The sequence below is a fragment of the Pogona vitticeps genome, chromosome 10 (genome assembly GCF_051106095.1).
Source record: "Pogona vitticeps strain Pit_001003342236 chromosome 10, PviZW2.1, whole genome shotgun sequence".
NCBI classification, from domain to species: Eukaryota; Metazoa; Chordata; class Lepidosauria; order Squamata; family Agamidae; genus Pogona; species Pogona vitticeps.
The window spans coordinates 25,742,245-25,764,438 of NC_135792.1; the positions used below are offsets into that span (position 1 = coordinate 25,742,245).

Below are 22,194 nucleotides of genomic sequence, written 5' to 3' on the forward strand. Positions count from 1 at the left end.
AGCAGACCGCCGAAGAATTGATGCCTTTGAATTGTGGTGCTGGAGGAGGCTCTTGAGAGTCCCCTGGAATGCAAAGAGAACAAACCTATTAATTCTGAAGGAAATCAACCCTGAGTGCTCACTGGAAGGACAGATCCTGAAGCTGAGGCTCCAGTAACTTTGGCCATCTCATGAGAAGAGAAGACTCCCTGGAAAAGACCCTGATGTTGGGAAAGTGTGAAGGCAAGAGGAGAAGGGGACGACGGAGGACGAGATGGTTGGACAGGGTCACCAAAGCTACCAACATGAATTTGACCCAACTCAGGGAGGCAGTGGAAGATAGGAGGGCCTGGCGTGCTCTGGTCCTTGGGGGTCACGAAGAGCTGGACACGATTTAGCGACTAAACAAATAAAAACATAATTTAATATAATGCATTTTATTATAGCATTATATAATGCAATGCATTATAATATAACCTAATATAATATACTCAATGTATTAGACCAGAAGAGAAGCGTGTCGGCCTCTACTACATTCAACTGATGGGTGCCCATTCCTAGGCCTCCTCTCTATGGTTGGCGCGTGAGGCGCTCTTGCCGGCCCTCCTCTATCGTAACGCGCGGGGACTTCTTGCGCAGCGTCAGGGGGCGGGGTGAGCGGGACGCGCACTTCCGGCTTCCGGGGGCCGGGCGAGGAGAAGCCGGAGCTTCGCCGGAAGCGCCATGTCGGACTCGGAGGATTATTCGTCGGGGGAGGACGAGGACTACCTGCCGTCCGGTGAGGAGGCGCGGCCTCCCTCTCTGTCTCTCCCTCCCGGGGTCCTGGGGGGTGAGGAGGGGGAAGGGGCCCCTCCGGCCATGGGCACTGACGGGAAGGCGCCTCCTTTCCCGGCTAGGCCGCGTCAACGGCTGCCCGGGGGGGGGGGAGGGGGGAATGTCTCGGCCTTCCTACATCTGGGGTACGGGGCGGGAGCCCCACGTGACCGCAGCCTGGCGGAGCCCCCCACCCTCCTGCCTCCCTTTCTCGGACTACACTTCCCATCTGGGGTCGTAGGGCCTGCAAGGGAAGGGGGGATGTTGGGATGTGTAGTAGCCAAGCCCCTTCGGGCGAGGCGAAGTCAGCTCCCCGCAAGTGGAAAGCTAGCAGGGCAGGCAGAACGCAAACAACCCCCCCCCCGGTAGGCTGGCTTTCTAGCTGCAAGGAGCCCTTGCTCAGAAGTTTTTGGCTTTGAGGGCTTTGTTTAAAAAAAACCACCTCGCCATTCCAGCCTGGATCAAGGAAGCCTCCCTTTTTTTTTTCCTTTTCGCAATCTCGGGCTGCTCCCCCAGTGGCAGATGATGGCCCTTGTGGTGGCCCAGCAGCCGCTGGTGAATAATGTCGGGGTGGAAAGTGGGGGGAGGGAGATTCGTACTTACGCCCACACATAGAGGCAGGCAAGCATTCATGTCCACAGGGTTTCTCTGGCGAAGAGGCAGGCAAGGGAGCAGGATGTGTGTGTGAGGGTAGGCTGGCCTATTCGGTAGGCACCCGTTTTGAGGGGGGGGGTTGTGTACTGAAGATGAATTGGTGTCAACAAGGGATGATGTGTAGCTGGCGGTACCTTCTCCGGTTTGTGGATATGATTTCCGCCTTTCCCACACGGTGGCCTGATGTTCCCTTTAAAAGCCTCCTGGCATTGCTCTTGAAGCACCTGCCTTGGCCCGTCAGTTCAGTTCAGAGCGTTGGCTTTAAAAGATTTGAGGACTGAGCATCTTTAAGACCACTTCCTTCTGCAGATCCTCAGCAGAGGCCTTGTTATGTGTCCCACCCCCCACCCCCAAGAAGCCAGGTGGAGGGCTAACTGGATCAGGGCTCTTTCAGTGTCTCTGCAGCTTAATGGTTCAGCTCAGTCTTTGTTGAGTTTCCACCAGGAGCTAAGATTGGATTGTTTCCAGGGGGGGGGCTTTCATCTCTGGGGTAGACTTGTAAAAATGGCTTGTAAAAAGTGATTCTGCTTCTTTTTTGAAAGCTTCTGGAAATCCATCACAGAGGACACTCTCAGCTGTGCCCGTGTATATATGGGCTGTAATATCAGCCGTTTTTGTAGGTAGCTAATTCTCCTTTTTCCTGGCACTTCTAGAAATTAAATGAACCAACAAATGTTGCAAATATAGAAGTGTCCTGGAATTGGCTCTTCTCAAATGTCACTAATTGCTACTTTGGCCTTGACTCCTTTCAGATAGACACATTCAATCCAAATGCAGGGCACAGCTTCTCAGCTTTAATCCTTATGCGTGGAAAAGTAAACATCTTAGAATGTCTTTCCAACTTTAGTTTAGTTCAGAACGTTTGTATAGATTTGGGCTCCGTGCCGGTGAAGTTGCTGTTTACAAAAAGTAGAATTAAAGTAGCGTACCATGACCTTACATCCCACCCCCAGGGTTGGTTAGACAGTGACAGCTTTGGCTGTGAGTGAAACATTGGGCTCTTGGTTTCCTGCCAAAGGCAACAGTGTTTTTGCTGAGGCTTTTCCCCTTCGATAGCAAGCAAGCCAGGTCTGGGTGCTTCACAGGCATGACATGACTGTGACACACCCAGACCTACTGGGATATGTCACACAGTTACACTAAGCTGCCACCAACCATTCCCTTTAAGAAGTCACACAGACCAGGGATGGATTTTTAAACAATAAAAAGAATAAGGTTTATTTTAAATACAAACAGGGTAAATAAAACAATTAGGTGAATAACATAAAGTAACGTGGCTTGTTCTCACTCATACAAGCATACAGGTTGGTTCACACAGAACCTTAACTTAAAGCACAGACCCTGAACCTATCAGTTCTGGCTAACCAGCAGACACCTGAACCTATCAGGTTGGTACTCTGACACACAGTAGTACCCTGTCTGACACACAGACTCCACAACAGCTTCTTCTTCCCAGCTGCTGCTTCGTCACAACCCAGTGTCTCTCAGCATCCCCTCAGTGTGTGTATTTTCACCACACAGGCATCACATATTTATACAGTACAGCCCCTCCTCCTGATGTCCCGCCTTCCACTCCCCATAGGATGGAACTTTCCCTCCAAACCCATGACAGACAGGTAACATCAGTGCTGTATGTAACACCTCCCCTCTTTAAAAGTTGTTTTGTAGGGGGAAAGCTAACGTGCTTTTCACCAAAAAACAACCTGAATAAAACACAACAACAGTTATACATACCATATTATACTTACTCATACTTACATTCTAAGTTAAACCATAGCAATTAAGCATTTAAACATTTACCATATACATTACATCAATTTACCTTTATTTATACAAACCAAATTCAAAACCAGGTACATTTAACTTTTGTCATCATATTATACACATAGTCCATGTTCTTTCGCCGTCTTCATTCTTCAGGTCTTCTTGATAAGGCGTCAGCAACACAGTTCACTGACCCTCGGACCACCTTTACTTCAAAGTCATAGTCCTGTAGGTTTAAAGCCCACCTCATAAGTTTGCTATTGTGGGTTTTCATTGTCTTTAACCATTGCAATGGTGAATGGTCAGTACACAGAATAAAATGTCTTCCCCAGATGTAAGGCTTGGCCTTCTGGATCGCGTAGACTATGGCCAAACACTCCTTCTCCACGGTTGCCAAATGTCTCTCACCTTTTTGAAGTTTCCTACTCAGGTAGGACACTGGATGCTGGTCACCATTCTCATCCTCCTGGCACAGAACTGCTCCTACCCCGCTGTTAGACGCATCGGTGTAGATGATGAACTCCCGGTCGAAGTCTGGAGCCCGCAGGACAGGATAGTTGATTAACGCCTCCTTCAACCTCTGGAACGCAGCCTCACAGTCGCTGGTCCACGGGATGCGGTCATCAGCCTTCTTCCTCGTCAGATCGGTCAGCGGAGCCGCAATCTCGCTAAACCTCGGGATGAACTTTCTGTAGTAGCCCACCAACCCAAGAAATGATTTGACTTTTTTCTTGGTGTTGGGTCTAGGCCAATCACGAACAGCTTCTATTTTGGCCTCCAGGGGTTTTATCATTCCTCCCCCTACCATGTGACCCAAGTATTTTATTTCTGGGCTACCCAGCTGACACTTGCTGGCCTTTACTGTTAGCCCTGCTGCACTTAACCTCTGCAGCACTAACTCCAGGTGTATCAGGTGATCTTCCCAGGTATTACTGAAGATCCCTATGTCGTCAATGTAGGCCACTGTAAAGTCACTGAGCCCTGCCAAGGTCTGGTCCATCAGCCTTTGGAATGTGGCTGGTGCATTTCTGAGACCAAAGCTCAGGACTCGAAACTCATAGAGACCAAAAGGGCTGCAAAAGGCAGTTTTTTCTTGATCCCTGGGATCAATTCTTAATTGCCAATATCCCTTTACCAGGTCCAATGATGAGATGAACCGACAACCCCCTATGGTTTCAATCAGGTTGTCTAGCCTGGGCATTGGGTAGGCATCAGGAGTGGTTACACGGTTTAATTTCCTGTAATCAACACAAAACCTAATGCTCCCATCAGGCTTGTCCACAAGGACTATCGGAGAGGACCAAGGACTAGAAGAGGGGACGATTATGTTCTCCCTCAGCATCTCGTCCAGCTCCTTCCGCACCTTGTCCCTATAGGGTCCCGTTACTCGGTATGGGGATACTGCCTGCGGGGGTGCATCCCCTGTGTGGATCCGATGCATCACTCCCTTCACTATCCCCGGCTTGTTGGAAAACACCTGCTGATATTTACTAAGCAGCATTTTTAGTTCTTGCTGCTGGTCTTGGGTGAGTGCAGGACTGATCTTTACCTCCTCTGGGTTGTATTTTACTTCCCCTCTACCCTCCCAGAAGGGTAACTCCGCTTCCTCACTCTCAGCTGCTTTTATCGCGAATAAAACCCTCTGTTCCCCTCTGTAGTAGGGTTTTAGGGCATTCACATGAACCACCCTCCTTGCTTGGTTCTCCTCCTGCTCTATTAGGTAGTTCAGGTCTGACATCTTGGAAATGACCCTATATGGTCCTGCCCATTTGAGCTGCAGTTTATTCTCTCTGCAGGGCCTAAGCCAAAGCACTTCCTCCCCTGGGTCAAAGTGCCTCTCTCTAGCTTTGTGGTCATACCATGTTTTCTGTCTGACCTTCTGAGCTTGCAGGTTTTCTGCTGCCAGCTCTAGATTTCTCTTTAGGTCATTCATCAAGGTGTCTATGTATGTCACAAAGTCTTGTGGGTCATCCTGGGTGATCTGCTCCCAATTTTGTTTGATCAAATCAAGGGGCCCTTTCACCCTTCTCCCAAATAGAAGTTCAAATGGACTGAACCCGGTACTGGCTTGTGGCACTGATCGATAAGCAAACAAAAGGGATTGCAGCTTCTGGTCCCAATTGTTTGGATTCTCTGCCAAGTAAGCCCTAATCATGCGCATTAGAGTCCCATTGAACTTCTCAGTTAACCCATTACTTTCCGGATGATAGGCAGTGGTTTCCTTGTGCTTAATTCCACAGATTTGCCATAAGCGTTTCATGAGCTTTGATGTGAACGATGCACCCAAATCTGTGATTATCTCTGAGGCAAATCCCATCCTGGACATATACCCCACCAACGCATCGGCCACTGTGTTAGTTTCAATGTTAGTCAAGGGTATGGCTTCAGGATACCTTGTGGCATGGTCCACAATTGTTAGAATGAACCTGTTCCCCCTCTTTGTGGCCTTGGGCAAAGGTCCCACAATATCCACCCCTATGCATTTGAACGGAGTGTCAATCACAGGCAAAGGGCACAACTTTGCTTTGGTCCTGTCGCGGTTATTCCCCTGCCTTTGACACACATCACATTGTTTACAGAACCCCCTGATCTGCTTCCCTATGTCAGGCCAGTAGAAATTCTGTGTGATTCTCTGCTGTGCTTTGTTCACTCCTAAGTGCGCAGCAAACATGTCAGAGTGCCCCCTTTGTAAGATCATGGGGCGATACTTTTCAGGTACCACCAGCTGACTTCTGATCCCATCTCCCCCTTTTGAGATATTCCTCAGGGTTTCTCTATATAAAATCCCCTTTTTCTCCAGAAATCTCACTGGGGTTTCAGGTGTTAGCTGGGCGTCAGTCACCTGTTCAAAGCACTTTTGGAGAGTGGCGTCTGCCTTTTGCTCCTGTCCAAATCTGCTGTCTGTGGTTAAGGTTTCCACCACAGCTTCTGAACTCCCCTCTGCTACCGTCTCTGGCTCATCATTACCCCCCTGAACTGTCCCCGTGGTGGCTTGTGAGCGTGTAATCACTAGCACCCGTTTCACATGTTCAGCCAGGTCATTTCCCACGAGCACGGCTGCTGGCAGAGTCGATGAAATTGCTATCCGCCAATCTCCCCTCCAGCCTTGAAAGTTGACAGGTACCTCTGCTACTGGCAGAGAGATTACCTGCCCCTCAATACCTGCCACCTTCATGCTCTCATTTGGGATTATAAACTCCCGAGGAATAATATCTGGATGGCACAGGGTTACCTGGGAACAAGTGTCCCGCAGCCCCCTATACTGACGGTCAAGTATTCCTACGTCCACCCCGGCTGTCTCAAACAACTGAGAATCTGTTTTCACCAGCAAGCAGCGTTTTACCTCTATAAGAGGACCATTTTCCTCAGCCTGATCAGCATAGGTAGCTGTTCCAGACTGAGTAGCCATGGCAACCGGCTCCCTCAGTGACCCTGAGCCTTGCTCTTTCTGGACACAGAACACAGCTTTTGGCTTGGTCCCACTAGAATTCTGAGGCACCATTCCTTTTAGCTGCTTTAATTTCTCACACTCTGAGATTAGATGACCCTTTCCCTGACAGAAATAGCATTTTCTGGTGTATTTTGATTCTCTCTCATCTTGTTTTGGTTTTCCCTCCAAATTCTGAGGTCTTAGTTTCATGTCTGAGGGCTTCCCTTCACCATGGGCCCCTCCCCCTTGCTGGCTTTTCCCTGGTCCCTGAGAGTACTTGTTGTAGGTTTCTTTGGGTTTACCTACAGATTTCCCCTCACCCAAGGGCTTTCTTATTTGGGAAATAAAATCTGCGATCTCTGCGGCTTGTGCCACAGATTTTGGTTTCCTTTCCCTCACCTGGAATTTCAATTCCCCATGCAGGACTGAATAGAACTGTTCCAGTGCTATCAAATCTTTAAGCTGCTCATAGGTCTCTGTTCCTTCCTGCGATAGCCATTTCTCAAGCAGCCTCACCAATTGGGCCCCCACTTGGGTAAAAGTCTGTTCTGGTTTTTTTGTGAGGGACCTGAATCTTTGTCTCAGCTGCTCTGCATTTATCCCATGTCTGGCAAACACCAGTTTTTTAAACTCTGCAAAATCTTTCATCAGTTCCTCAGGCATCTCGGCATAAACCTCAGCCAGGCTACCACTGATTAAAGATCGCATGATGGTCATCTTCTCAGTTTCCCTCACTGAGAAGTCCACAAACGCTCTTTCCACTAAGGAAAAGAACACCTCAGGACAATCTCCCTTGTGGTACACAGGGAATTTCTTCAGGTCAGCTTTAGACAGTTGGCCTCCCTCAGAATCCCTATTGTTATTATTGTTCTGGTTCATCAGTTCCAATTTTTTTAATTCAAAGGCCATTCTTTCTTTTTCCAGAGCAATTTTCTCTCTCTCCCTCTCCATTTCCATTCTCTCTCTCTCTAATCTTTCTTCTCTTTCCAATCTCTCTATTTCAAATTGCCGCTGTTTCTCTCTTTCCCTTTCCTCCATTTTTTCTCTCTCTAACCTTTCCTCCACTTCAAATTGCCTCATCCTCAGTTCATGCTGTTGGGCTATGAGCAATTTTCTAAGTTCTGGGTTCTGCTCTCCTGTGCTGTCACCCTGCACTGAGCCAAATTCATCCTCAGAACCTTGGTCAATCTGGGGGTCTTTCACTTCACTCATGTCTGCTATCTGGCTTCGAGTCAAGGGCATAATCCCCCCTCAGAACAGGCTGCTTTAAAAAGTCAAGCCTCAGAATAAAACGACCACTTTTTTTCCTTCTTGCCTCAGAACCAGCTCTCCCTAGAGATTGCTGCTGTTCTTCAGCACTAACTTGCAACAGTATCGAGTCAGAGCCTACCCCCCTCTGCTGGGCCTCTCAGCTGGCAAGCTAGATCACTGTTACTACGCAGTTTTGCCTCAGCTTTTTCCCGCCAAAACTAGGCTGCCTCAGAGCACCTTAATCTAAGTCTCCCCAGTTGGCACGTTCTTCTACTAGCGCACCTCCCCGTGAGGTACACCTAGAAGATTACCTACGCGCCTCAGACTGTCCCTGACTAGACCCCCCTTGCTCTAGGCACACTTGCCAAGGCTTTGCTGGACCGCTGGACAACTGGACCAGTCGTATCCCACACGCTGGACACCAATCAATGTGACACACCCAGACCTACTGGGATATGTCACACAGTTACACTAAGCTGCCACCAACCATTCCCTTTAAGAAGTCACACAGACCAGGGATGGATTTTTAAACAATAAAAAGAATAAGGTTTATTTTAAATACAAACAGGGTAAATAAAACAATTAGGTGAATAACATAAAGTAACGTGGCTTGTTCTCACTCATACAAGCATACAGGTTGGTTCACACAGAACCTTAACTTAAAGCACAGACCCTGAACCTATCAGTTCTGGCTAACCAGCAGACACCTGAACCTATCAGGTTGGTACTCTGACACACAGTAGTACCCTGTCTGACACACAGACTCCACAACAGCTTCTTCTTCCCAGCTGCTGCTTCGTCACAACCCAGTGTCTCTCAGCATCCCCTCAGTGTGTGTATTTTCACCACACAGGCATCACATATTTATACAGTACAGCCCCTCCTCCTGATGTCCCGCCTTCCACTCCCCATAGGATGGAACTTTCCCTCCAAACCCATGACAGACAGGTAACATCAGTGCTGTATGTAACAATGACTTCCCTATTGATGCAGGTGAGGAGTACAGTGAAGATGACGTGAGTGAATTGGTCAAGGAGGATGACGTGGAGGAGGAGAAGCAATCCAGCGGGAGGAAGTGTAAGAAAAATTCCAAGGGGATCACATGTCGGTAAGCAGGAGTTTTCTTTGGTGTAAGAATAAGTGAGTAGATGGTAGGAAGTGTCTTTTGGTCCTGGTTTATGACAAAATAGCTGTAATATCAGCCATTTTTGTAGGTAGACCCACTGAGCAAAGTGTTGGTTCCCTAGAAAGTTTTGGCACTGGGGGAATATGCTCCTGGTAAAAACTCAAGAAGTGATCCTATTGTAAATTCCCCCTTCCTCCTCTCTCTCTCTTGTGTTGTTTATCCTCAGGAAAAGGAAAGATGGTGGCCTCTTTTTAGAACCAGATGGAGAAGAATCATCAAAAGATGACAGGAGCGAGGGTGAAGACAGTGAGCCGGGGGAAAGTAATAATGTGCACACAGATGAAAATGAGCAAAGGAAGAAAGAAGATGCGCTGTGGGCCAGCTTCCTCAGTGATGTGGGCCAGAAGCCTAAAGCAGCTCCTACGAGCCAGGTGCCCTGCATGCAGAAAGACAAGGTAAGGGGGGGGAAAAAGAAAGAAAGATATTATTTAAAGGGATGTTTGGAATATACTTCTTTAAAAAGACACACTGTGTTGTTCTTGATTGTGCAGCAGTTGCCCAAACAAGTGCCTTGAATTCGGTCTAGAAAGCAGTTGGCCTTGAATTGATATCACTTCAGATTTACTTGTGGCTAGAAAGACCAGTTTGTTCTCAAGGCTGGGAGTCGGAGACTTTCCCAGAAGAAGGGAGCGTCTCCATGTGTGGGTATTTACTGTTGAGGGTTTAGAAATGCCACCCTTTGTTAGGAGACAAAGGGTGGCTTTTGCTTCCCAGCCCTATAAATCAGACACAACAATTTTCAGTTCAAGGTGCTGATACTTGCAGACAATAATAGTTACAGCAAAAAGTGTGTGCATGCACATTGCGTATACAAAACACTCAGAGGCATACAGCAAGCTGATGAGTGCTGAGCAGCGTCCTAAATTGCAACTAGAAAAACTTGAAGGGAATTAAATATTGGAGGATGTGATTATTTGCAGTTTGACACAAAGCGCACTTGCCTTGGTGAGGTTGTATTAAGAAGGCTTTGCAGTTGAAAAGATATGAGTGGTTGTTTCAGGTGAAGTATTAGAAAGAAGTGACCATTGTGAGTCTCAGTGCACATCATTGGCAACAACCACATGCTGCTAATCACTTCTCTGTGAGATGGTGGGCTTGGGTGGAGCAAACCTGCGAAGCTGGGGAGGCCAAAACACTTCACTGTGTTCACAGCCTGTGTCAGTTGTCCCCTAAATCACCTTGAACATACCTGATTTCACCTGATTTGGAAAACGAAATGATCAGGTCTTGTTAGTACTTAGATGGGAGACCACCAGGTCATACCAGGAATCTCCAGGCAGGGCTAAGAAAGAATCAGAGACCAGCCGCCAATCTATTCTAAGAAGACTAGCTTGCGCCAGCTCCGTATAAAACAGCTTTAGATATTTGTGTTATTCTCCTGAGATGGCTGTGACTTGTCAGGATCCACCCAAAGTCCTTTGAAAGCTTGGTGAGCAACTGCTGTGGTCACACAATCATTGGTAGCCTTTTGCTGTAAAGTAAGTTCACTATGACCACAGCCCTACACCTTCCCAGATTTCCATGTGGCTGAGAGGAGGTGGTAATGTTGGGTTTCTTATGTGGCTAGCATCTGTAGGAGACGTTTGTGAAACTGGTAAATAATTTGCTCATCCCATGCTTCTGGTACATTCTTCCTCCTGTGTAAAAACAAACAAACCCTCCAAGGCTGAACAAAAATCAGAACGTGAAGTGTTAAAACCCCTTGATGGGGTAAAGATGTATGTCTTACCACCCTCCTTTCCAGGACAGAAGCCAATCCTTAAATGGAAGGATGGATTTATTTTAGAAACAGCCAGTAGTTGTAAATAGACTGTATTGATGGTTGCACTGGGTCATTCTACTGTCCTTTCATTTGAGGTGGGCAAGCTTTTGGACTGTTCCTCCAATAGGTGCTGTCTTTCGGTTTCGTGCATACTGACCAGAAGCAGTTCACAAACTTACCTAGGCATGACATTTGTTGAGTTGTGGAAGGTGGGTTCCAGACCACGCTTGGTCAGAGATAAGTTACTAGAGAAGTCGGCTACCTCTGGGAAGATCAGTTTAATGAAAGTGGAGTTTGAAAAGAGCAGAGGCAGCCTTCAAGAACTGTTGGCATCTGGTCGGGTACCATGGACCTCGATAATAGAACTGATTGTCATCATGTTTTGATTTAGCCGGCAGAGGAGAAGTCGTTGTCCAAGCCCCAAGAGGTAAAAAAGGAGCCCGAAAAGAGTAAAGTGGCCATCACTCAAGTGTTTGACTTTGCTGGCGAGGAGGTCAGGTAGGTTTGGCTTGTTCTGCCCCGGGGGGGGGGGGAGGATGGGTATTCCTAGCATATCTGAGTAGTTGTCACTTGATGTAGGTGTTTGGCTGAAAGGTACCTCAGAAGGAAGGGAGGCTGGGTTTCTGTCTCATCGAAAAGAGATAGAAGGGCCCACAAGGCAAATACATTATTTAGTGTTTTTTTATCATGTGCAAATCTAACAAAGAACTTAATACATCCATCCATGGACACAGTGCCTCTTTCCGTCAGGCCCCTTTTGAATACATACTGCATTTATTTTATTTATTATGCCCAGTTCCCCTTGGAAAACTGCATTGATGCTTTGGTTAGTACATGACCCTTCCCTTTAGTCAATAAAAGTTCCTAAAAATCCCAAAAAATATTTTTGTTTGTCATCCCTTTATTAAACTTCATATTGCAAGTTAGTTTATCATTAATAGCAGTGTCCCATACTTTATACCATTCAGTTAATTGAAATTCATGCTTTAATAATAAAGACATTTAAAAAAAAAAAAAAAGACCCTCCAAAACAGCAGAACAACAAACCAGATAGTTATATGTTTTTCAGATGCAAGGAAAAAACAGCATAGGGCTGCTTTTAAAAAAATCAACGTGTGTGGCTAAGTGCATACAAAGGAAGCTTTTCTTGATGTCAGCATGTCCTAAATGATTGAGGTTATTGAGGTTTTAAAAAGTGCATTAAAAATGAACTCTTTTTTTTTCCTCCGTGGGGTTTTCAGTGCCGACAATGCAATTTTGCTTCAAATTGCCATTCCTTCTTTTTGTTTCTTTACGTTCACATGACAAGGGCCTGGATCTATGATTTAGCCCTTTGAAGATTGAAAAAGAATCTTTGGTTCTTTCCTGCCCATCCCAAGAGAAGTTGGGTGGCTGTTTTTCACACTGGCGAAAAAATGTAGTTGTTCACTCTACATCCATTTTGTATTGCTGGGATGGTGTTTGCTAAATGGAAAAGCAATTATTCCAGCTTTTTTTTCTTTTGCTTCGGGCTTTTAGAGACCTCACAGCATAAATTATGGAGAAGAGCTAAGAGGCAGAAGTGTGCTATAAGTATCTGCCATTAGCATGGTGATTTCCTCTGGGTTGCAAAGCTAAGCAGCAGTAGGCCTGGTTAGTAATTGGATGGGAGGCCACCAGAGAATTAGGGCAACTTTGCTGGGGAGAGACAGTAGCTCAGTGGCGGAGCACAATCCCCAATGTTGTTCCCAGCATTGCCAGGCAGGGACCAGGAAAGAATCTCCTGAAATCTCGAAGGATCCACTGTTGGTCAAGAGTTGACAACATGGGGCTTGAGAGATCAGGGGTCTGAGTTGGTATGTGTCAGCTTCCCATTGTCAAAGTCTGTCCTGGTACGAGAAATTATAGGGATAATGGCACTTGGCCATTAACCTTTGATCAGGTGTAACTGGGGGGAAAAGGCCCCAGTCTTTTCTGTCTCGCTACATGTAGAATCCTAGAATCATGGAGCTGGAAGGAGCCTCAAAGGCCATGAAGTCCAACCCCCTGCTCAAGGCAGGAACCCAAATTTAAGCAGATTGGACGAATGCTTCCAGCATCGGAGTGGCTCACTACCTCTCAAAGGAATTCAGAGAGCTTGAAGAAAGCTGGCTTTTGCCTTTGTGACGAAAAAGGTCATCGTTGGGAGGGGGGGGAGTATACTGACATTCTGGCTTTTACAAACTGATCGCCACCTGCATCCCTTCTCTGCTTTTTGCTGCGTGCTTAGGAGTGTCCGTGCTTTTCATGTGCGGCTTTGCCATGGTCTCCTTTCATTCCGACAGGGTCACGAAGGAGGTGGATGCTACGTCCAAAGAAGCCCAGCTATTTCTGAAGCAGCAGGAAGAGAAGGCCGTGGGCCCAGGGTCTCATCCGACCGTTTCTGGGTAAGTCCCTGCCTTTTTTTCCCCGTGACATGGTGCCAAAAGTCACACGACGGTCAGAGTTCTGCTGGGTGGAAGTAAATTGGTGCACCCTATAAGCTGACGGAGACCCGAGAACCTCTTTTCAGGGGACTTTGTTAGCATCCAGGAATCAATCTATCTAGAGGTAATCCTTTGACTCTTGTTTTGGGGACACGTAGGAAGGAAGGGGGTTATTTTTACTGGAAGAAGGATTCAAATCCACATCAGCTTTCAGCCACTCTTTTCCCCCAGCAACCAGAAAAAAAAGTGAGAGATCCTTAGGGCCTGCTTCCAGTCTCATCAAGGGTGCAAGTGGGCCTTGGTGGCATTCAAAAACAGAGCCTGCTGCTTCCATCGCTTCTTGCTCCAGTGTAATGCCTTTTTCCTGCCCTGCTAAGCTTGAACCCTGCCCTTAAAAGCTGTGATGGCACAGGCTCGGTGGGTCTTCCTGTCAGTTTCTAACTAGTTTCTGCTCCTCAGACATGTGGGCCCTTAATTCCCAGCAGAGGCTGATCTGAAAGTTTACCAGCTTGAGAGTCCTGCAGGGTGAGCCCACGGGGCTGAATCGGGGACTTCAGCAACCCATGGAAATGAGCAGTCTCGCACCGGAAGACGCTGGGGAAGAAAGCCCTCACCCTGAAAGCCCAGATATTTATTCATTTAATTTATTTCCAATATTCTTACCGTCCCTTTCTCCTTAAAAGGACCCAAGGCAGCTTAGATCATTAAAAAGACAACAGAATCTAAGCATGGTGAGCCTATAAATATATTAAAAGTAGTCAAACAAGTATTATGTTAACTATCCATGTTGGTCCATAGGAAAAAAATATCTAAGCTCCTCTATAGGCCAGTCCTTTTACTAGGACAAAACAAAGCATCACAAACAAGCGAGCGAGCTTTTGAGGTTCTCCGGAACGCTTCAGTTGATGGAATGAGAAGCCCAACTGCAGTGGGGAGTGTTGGCAGAGAAGCGTCGTGGTGGCCTTCTCTGAATTGTTATCAGCATCGGCAGATCAAGTGCCTTTGGAAAATGTGGAGGAAGCCGGTGGTTTGTTTTCCTTGCCACTCTCTCCAAAAAGCAAAGTCCTTCCCCGTGTGGTTTTGCTGTCCTTGGTCCCTGTTCCTCGTTGCTGAAGGACAAGCCAGGAGTGAAGGGAAGAAACGCTTTGGTTTGCATGAAGGGTTGCTGCCAGCTGGAGCCACCCATCGTGCTGTAGGAGAGCCTGCTCCTCCTCAGTGTTGTGCCCGGTTGGTGTTTAGGTAGCTTCCGTGTCTCATTTCTAGACGGGTCTGGACCTGTGGCAGAATCTGCCCTGTGCAATTCAGTGCTCTGGTCTGGAGTGGGAGGCGTGCCGTGGCCATAACAGTCTGGTCACGCTCAGAGTTACTTGAGAATGAGCCCCACGGGATTCCGTGGTGTTTACCTCTGAGTGAACACAGTGGGGGTCTACTTTGTGTGGGGCAAAGGAGGTCCGGGGTGAGTTCTCCCTAGCAGACCTAGCAATCTCCAAAAAGTTCTATCTTCAACAGCCCTGCTTAGCTCTTGCATGCTCAAGCCTGTGGCTTCCTTTAGGGACCCTGTCCATCTCGTATTTGGCCTCTCTTCCTGGTGCCCTTCCACCTTTCCCAGCATGATGGCCTTTTCCAGAGGATCCTGCCTCCTTGAAGCAGGACAGCCTCAATTTCAACATTTTTGCCTCCAGAAGAGAGTTCAGGCTTGATTTGCTCTAGGAGGACCCGCTTGTTTGTCTTTCTGGCCCTCCAGGGCACCTGCAATGCTCTCCTCCAGCCCCATGTTTCAGACGGATCCATTTTTCTCCCCTGTCTGCTTTCACACCCCTACACAATGATCGGCAGTACAAGAGTGTGGACGGTCTTGGCTTCTCGTGGCACATCCTTACGCTCAGCGACCTTTTCCAGTGCTAATAAGAGTCAGGATCACCTACCTGCCTTACTGACGGTGGCCGCCAGAGGGTGGTGGGCCCCTCCGCCATATGAGCCGGGCAAGCACTTGTGGTCCAGGTGATGTCATATCCTCTACAGATTTAATAGCTGTTAGCGGGCTCTTTGTTAGGCTGGAGCGGGCCTCCGTCCTCTGCCCTGGTGCCCCGCCAGCCATTGACGCTGCCCCGCAAGTAACATGAGCCCAGCGAGGATGAGAGTTTCCTGAAATGCCCAGCCTTGCATCTTCCCCTGTCCAGTCTGCTAGCTCACGTCAGCCGACTATGCTTAGGGATCAGCCGCCCTCCCGCCTTCTCACTCGGGAGAAGTGGGTCTCTTGTTGAACGAGGAGGGCCCCTTAGCAAAAGCCCCAGCCTGGGGTCGGTCTTAAGCTAAAGCCAGACCCTGAGTTCCTGAGCCAGAACTGACACTCTTCAAAGGCATTGCCTGGGGCTGGCAACTGGTTCCTGTGCTCCTCCTTCTTCGGAAAGGAGACTAAGCTGAGCGAGGAATCTAGATGGAAGGAATCTTTCCATTCTGAGTGAGCCCCCCCCCTTGTTTTTTTGTTTGTGAGTGTGTGTATTCTTGCCCTTCAGCCTGATGGCCAGCTGCAGAAGCCATTTCCTGTCATTTTAAGACATTGTGGCGGCTTTGCCTTCCTTTCTGGGGGGGGGGTCCAAGTCACTCCCCTCCTCCTTCTCTTATCCCAGGCGTTTGGGCCCAGCTGTTCTCCTAAGACGATGATGCCCCTTGACGCCTTGCCAGATGTGGACAAGGCAGAGCAATTAGCCAAGAGGAGGTTAATTGGTCGGACCTTGGAGGAGAGGAGGAGCTCATGCAAGGAGCATCTGTCCCTCATTAAGCGGTTCTGGCCTTTGCAGAAGTTTAGAGCCCAGCTGCAAAGCGCCAATCCTGCGGGCACCAGCCAAAAAGCGAGATTGAAGCGTTGCTGAAAAAAATGGGTTTTGGAACCGAGCGCCCCTCCTGGGCCTACACGCCAGTTGCCCTGAAGTTTTTACACGTTTGGAAGAGAACTCGGTCCGGTGCTTCAGGGATTTCTTCGGTTCCGGCCACGCGTCCAGAGGCAGGGCAGCCAACCAACCTTTCATTGGATTAGCGTTGCTGCTCCAGAGGCAGCATGGAGTCCATTGTCAGCTGGTGAGAGTAAAGCTGGAGAACTTCGCTGTACCCGACAGGAAAAAAGAGGCTTGCCTTCCACAGCCACCGAATCTTTCAGAGGAAACAAACCTCTCTTGTGCTCGGTGTCTCATCCTGCCTACAAAGGCTGGCTTCTGAACTAGCAGGCTATCTAGAGGAAGGTCCCTGCTTGCTCTTTTTCGGACTACAGGTCCCCAAATCCCCCCACCGGCTTGGATATCAAGGGAATCTTGGGAGTTGTACTCAAAACGTAACCTTTCCAACCTCCTGTTAAGATCCTGCACGTGGTTCATGCGCTGTCCGTGATCCTTTGTGGCTCGTCTTAGGCAGGAAAGCGGTTGGGCTTCTTTTCCATTGAAGACACGATTCCCAGCTGGCTGGGCTTTTGCAGTGGACAAGCATGAAGGATGGCTTTCTTGGGAGACTGCATGAAGGCAGAGGGTAGCAAACCCCCCCCCCCGCGCGTGCCTTTTGTTTCCTGGAGAAGAAATCTGTGCCGGTCCCCTGGGTGCTCCATGTTTTAGCACCTGGGTCCCGAAAGGCGCATCTTGCGAAGTGTGTGTGTTTGGGGGTGGGGGTGGAGTTCAGGCCTTCCCTCCCTCTTAACCCTCTCTGAATGATTAATTGTAACTGTCAAGCCCCATATGGCGTTCAGTGGCCAGGAAGGAACCAGGGAGGTGAAAGAGATGTCAAGCATAAAGCAACCTTAAAGGAGAGACCCTCTGCCACTGGCCCCCATTTAATTCTCCCCTCTACAAGGAGGCCGAGGGTGTTGACACCAGGTGGCGGTGCTGGGGGGCAGAGGGGTGTGTGTGAGAGAGACTAGGCTGCTTCTGCGGCTCCCCTCTGCCCTGGTCATTCACCCACTTGGACCCATGGGAAGAGCCTGGAAGGGTGCAAGCGGGCGGCCGGGGTGGGAACAAGGGCTGTTCTGGGAATCGGCATCAGCAGTGGTTCACCCGAAACCATGGTGGCTGGCCGAGGAAGAGGCGGCGCCAATGGCTGAGGAAGCAACGCCTGCCTCTCCGGGAGGCTGGAGAGTTCGTGGGAACTTGGCCGTGCAAGGGGGGCGGGTCCCTGTGTGTCGTGGCCGCCCTCTTCTCTTACGCTCCGTAACGGAGGTGCAAAAACGGTGAGACCCAAGGAGTGAGCCCTTTTCAAAACAAAAGGAAAAAAAAGAAGAAGAAAAATCAAAGAGCTTCCGGTGCGGAAGTCCTGATCATCCGGTGTCCTGATCATCAGGGTCCTTACCGGGCATACAGGTTTAAAAAACACTTTTTTTGTTTGTCCCTTGTTGTTTAGGCAGGCAGCGGGAGAACACAAATCGTGAGGTAGAGGGGCACCTCTCTGCCTTGAATTCAAGGGTAGCAAAGAAATGGGGGGGGGGTGGGATCATCCCTAGAATGCCTGATTTTGGGTCAGAAACTTGAAAACTGAAGAGATAATCCTCCCTCCGTGATTCATTGTTTCCTTGTAAAACAGCCTGAACTGAACTGTGTGTACCCTGCCCTGGGGTCCCCCCCCTCCCTCCCCACCTGCACGACAACACAAGTCATTTCCTCTCTGGCTTCTCAGCACAGCCGCGGATCTGTCAGAACGGAAGTTATCCCAAGAATGCAAATAATGCTTTGTCTCCTGTGACTGATCTGCGGTGCCCTCTGCTCCTAGTCACACGGTTTTGTGTGGCGCAGCCTTGGGAGGGGGCTGCCTTTTTGTCATTTTAAGAGGGGGATTTCCCACCGAGCCCGCGGCTGCTTGGCAGGGCTTTGCGCCACGACCGGGCTTCATTCAGAAACGGCCGTTGGTGTTGGGAAAATTGGCACCAGAAACCCCCAGTAACGTTTGGCCTGCAGGGACGGGTCTGGCTTGGCGTTGTAGAGCAGTTGTGGGTGTCACTGGGCCTAGAAAGGGCCACTCTTGGCTTTTAAAACAAGAGCAGGAGCAGGAAGGGCCTCGGATGGACACTTAAGATGTTAGGGTTTGGGGGAAATGGGTTAGGGTTAGTGGATGGAGCAAAAACCCCAGCATGTAAAATGCTACAGATGGAGTGGAAACAGGGTATCTGAAACCATCCACGGACTGCCCACGGTTATCATTAGCATGCCAAAATATCAGAGAAAGATCCTGGGTGGCAGGCCAGGTCAGTAGGATACGCCAGGTCACATTTGTACAGGGCTGCCATGGGGGGGGAGCGGTTTGAAGGAGGTGGATTAAGAGCTATTGTTATGGAAATCCTTCCTGCATTCACTCTGGTGCCCTCTCATGAACTGCAGGCTGAGAACCAGGGCTTTGACCTGTAGGTTTTCTCAACCCTGCATACAACTCTGTAGGGTACGGCCATGTGATATCCTTGTAGTCGTGAATGGGAAGGAGGGAGACCTACAAGCCCTCCAGGGTATCCTTGGCAGCAGAGCAAAGATTTGAGCTTGAGGGTTTCCCATTTTATGCACCAGAGCCTGAATTGCTGGACTGAGAATGGCTTGGCCATTGCTGCCAGAATTTTGGTTTTGGAGGAAGTGCTGAACTCTATAAAGACGCGCGAGTCCCCTTGTCTGCCCGCCGGACTTCGCTCAACCGGCCTTGTGTTCGGCTTCCTTTTTTCTCTCAGAGTGAAGCGGCCGAGCGGCCTTAACAGCCTGCTGGGGAAGATTGGTGCCAAAAAGCCGAAGATGAGCACGCTGGAGAAATCCAAGCTGGACTGGGAGAGCTTCAAAGACCAGGAGGGCATCCAGGAGGAGCTGGCGGTCCACAACCGAGGGAAGGGAGGGTAAGACCCAGCAGCCGTCCGTGCTTAATAGGGGCAGCCACCATGCCACTTTTTCAGGGCTCCGGCATCTTTGGAAGGCTCTCCCGGAGCCTCGAGGCTTCACCTGAAGGTTTCGAGCTGCTTTCTGGCGGTTCCTTGGCCTCACACCACACTTCCCGAGGCCAGGCTGCCTACTGGGTCTGCCTGCTGTGAACTCCTCTGTTTCTGGAGCCACAACCGGGTCTCGTTCTGGCCTGGCCTGATTTTGCAATGTGTGTTTCTGGGCGAGGAAAGAGATGCCGCCCTCCTGAGTTCCCTAGCTTTGTTTTCATGGTGGCGTGATGTGGGGGGGCCTATGGGGAATGCGCCGTTGGTCCCAGTGGAGAGAAAAAAATGACAGGTGCCCCAGAAATGCACCTGAGTTCATTAGCACTTATCTCCCTTCTTATTACTCCAGATTATTTATAGCTTTCAATTAGCAGAGTAATTTGAGTTATTTTTTGGGGGGGTGAGTAACAAGAAGGAATTTAACTTCACCTGATTCCTTGCATCGCTGCTGTTAATTCAACAGAGAGGGTTTGCTTGTATAGCAGGGGCTTCGAAGAGGGTTCGAAGGCGACCCTCTGAAACATAACTCGGGTTGACATTTGGGCCGAAACAAATGAGGATGCAGGCTTCACCAATACAATTGGGTCTTAAGGGTGGAGGGACCTTTGGTTTGGCTACGGTAATGTTTTTTAGCTTCATAACTTGCAAATCAGAAGCTTACAAAGCTGTAAAATGGGGACCGGTCCTCAAATAATAAAGCACCAGATTCGTTTTATCGGCTGATTCTTCAAACACCGAACCTGTGAGATTGGGGGGGGGGGGGGAGAAGCATTTCTGCAGATTTAATTGAGAAGCTCCCATCTTGCTACTTTCTGTATGAGCTTCCTGGGCTGCACAGGTGCAAAAAGTGGAATTGAAGGCACACGAGGCCCCGCTGCCCCCTGTAAAGGCACTTCACCCGTGGCCCCAGATGATTCGGTCCCTCTATTGACTCCCATGTCCATTTCCTTGCAGGTACCTGGAGAGGAAGGCATTTCTGGAGAGGGTGGACCACCGGCAGTTTGAAATTGAGCGGGACATCCGCCTGAGCAACATGAAGCCCTAAGGCTGGCACGGAGTCCCAGCCCTACGGAGACCCTTCTGATTTGGCCTGTCCCCAGAAGACAGCAACTCTTAGGACCTTACCCGGATTTCCTTTTCCACCCCAAAAGTAAATAGGCGAATTGAGGTCACTGTGGCAGGTGATTCACCTGCCCGGGAGGGGGAAGGGGGTCCAGTGAGCAGCAGGGTGCCAGCGTGATTTGCCTGGTGGGGAGTGGGGGGGCTTGTCCGTATTGACTGGATCATTAGCGGGCTGTAGAGCCTCTTTTCAGGTCGTTAGGAAGGGCAAAGCAGCCCCGTTAGCGCCCAACAACCTGCTGGTGCCTGCTTGGTGGGAGCAGAATTCGGTGGGCATCAGCACCGGGATTCCTGCCGTCGCAGGATCTTACCAACCCTCTTGTGCGCCAAGAGGTTGTTTTGAGGACACAGCAGTTGACTTTCCAGGGAGAGCCAAGCTGCTCAGCAAGTGACACTTCTAAGAGGCTTCCTCTTCTTAGTCTGGAGTTTCCATTCTTCACCTTTTTTTTTTTTTAAAGCCTTTTCAAGTTCTCCAGGTCACTGAAGCTGGGAGAGGAAGAGGCGAGGCGAGGGGAGCACCCTCAGCAAGCCAGCATGTGCCAGAGGCCTTCCTCCCTTTGTTCCTCTGAGTAAAGTGTTAACTCCCAGTTAGTGTTGGTGTTTTGCTTTAGTTATTGGCAGCATAAGCTACGGAGGTCCCAGACAGGACCGGGCTCGCCTCCTTCCTCCAAATGAAGCAGAGGCTGAGCGTTTGCTAGAGGCAGAACGCATGTTCCCGGCCTCATAAACCCCTGCTCCCATGCTAGGAAGGCAAACGGAAGACGTGAGGATCCGGCTTACAGGGTGAGATCTGCCTTACAAATAACCATCTGACGCCTCTCCTCTTTGCAGCCTCCAGAAACAAGGTCACTTGGAGTACCACCTACGTTTTCTGGAATCTGAAACATTTCCAGAAAGTTTTCCAGTGTCCTAAATAGAGCATGAGCTGACTTACATTTACTCAGCAGAACTTTTAAATGTCCCAACAGCGTATAAATATTTGAACTAAAATATTTCATCAGAGAAGAAAAAAATCAAAATGGGGCTTAAATATCACATTCAAACAAATGACCGGTGTTATTTGGAAATTTACTGTCTTAAACTACTTCAGTTGGTTACAACATGTCCTTCTGTTACATCATTTGTTTAAATTTAAAGGAAGAAGCCACTGAAATGTCTTGATTTACTAATTTTAGCATATCCGGCAAGTTTGTGCGATGCGCTGTAATCGTCCATTCATCTACTTCCTACAGAGTTTAATTCTCTTCCTCTGATGTCATTTGGGCTTTTCCAGTTTTGGTGCCACTTTCTGCAGACTCCGTTGTAATTGTACTATTGAGTTCAGTTTCAGATTGACGCAAGACTTATTCTCTCTTTTTTGCTAAATAAGTCCCTTGCTTGGCTAATTCAAGTTGTGGCTGGTTGCCCAGAAGGAAGAGTGTTTTCAGGAATATTGTATGGTCATAAATTATTATCTTCTGTGCATTATTACTAGGGATGGGATTTTTGGATTTCCTGGACTACAAATCCCATATTTTCTCATTCTAGGGATTATGCCGGAATTAATGGAAGGCTTTGAGGCTCAGCTAGGCCTATCTCTGCCTAGCTTCCTGTTCAGAAAGAAAGCTCCCAGCTAGCACCTGGGCAGGAACAGGAAGTGTGGGTGGAGCTGGTTGAGGCCATTCCTCCCGGGTGAGCCACATTTAGGTGTCCATAAGATCGGTGTATAAATCAGAACTCCCTGAATGTGGAATCTGGGGATTTGTCATCCAAGAAAACAAACAAAACCCCACCCCAAATTATTATTAATACATTTTATGGTCTTTTTTTTATGCCATGGAGAATTTTCTACGCTGCATCACTAGACTTGCAGTTGTTGCT

The 22,194-nt window shown here is 48.8% G+C and overlaps 1 protein-coding gene across 1 annotated transcript; it reads left to right on the forward strand.

The window, feature by feature from the left end:
* The first annotated feature begins 613 nt into the window (after positions 1 to 613).
* CFDP1 (craniofacial development protein 1) lies at positions 614 to 20,925 on the forward strand. The gene is made up of 7 exons (XM_072980412.2): positions 614 to 757; positions 8,885 to 8,999; positions 9,244 to 9,472; positions 11,231 to 11,337; positions 13,143 to 13,244; positions 18,970 to 19,128; positions 20,170 to 20,925. Exons 1-7 carry the CDS (start codon positions 703 to 705, stop codon positions 20,258 to 20,260), a joined length of 858 nt encoding a protein of 285 aa, XP_072836513.2. The 5' UTR covers positions 614 to 702; the 3' UTR covers positions 20,261 to 20,925.
* Positions 20,926 to 22,194: the final 1,269 nt, after the last annotated feature.

Bases quoted from the DNA above. Each gene is read 5' to 3' on its own strand.
- CFDP1 (XM_072980412.2), top strand. From the start codon at position 703: ATGTCGGACTCGGAGGATTATTCGTCGGGGGAGGACGAGGACTACCTG. The intron at 9,000-9,243 runs GTAAGCAGGAGT...GTTTATCCTCAG, and splicing joins TCCAAGGGGATCACATGTCG to GAAAAGGAAAGATGGTGGCC. The intron at 9,473-11,230 runs GTAAGGGGGGGG...GTTTTGATTTAG, and splicing joins CCTGCATGCAGAAAGACAAG to CCGGCAGAGGAGAAGTCGTT.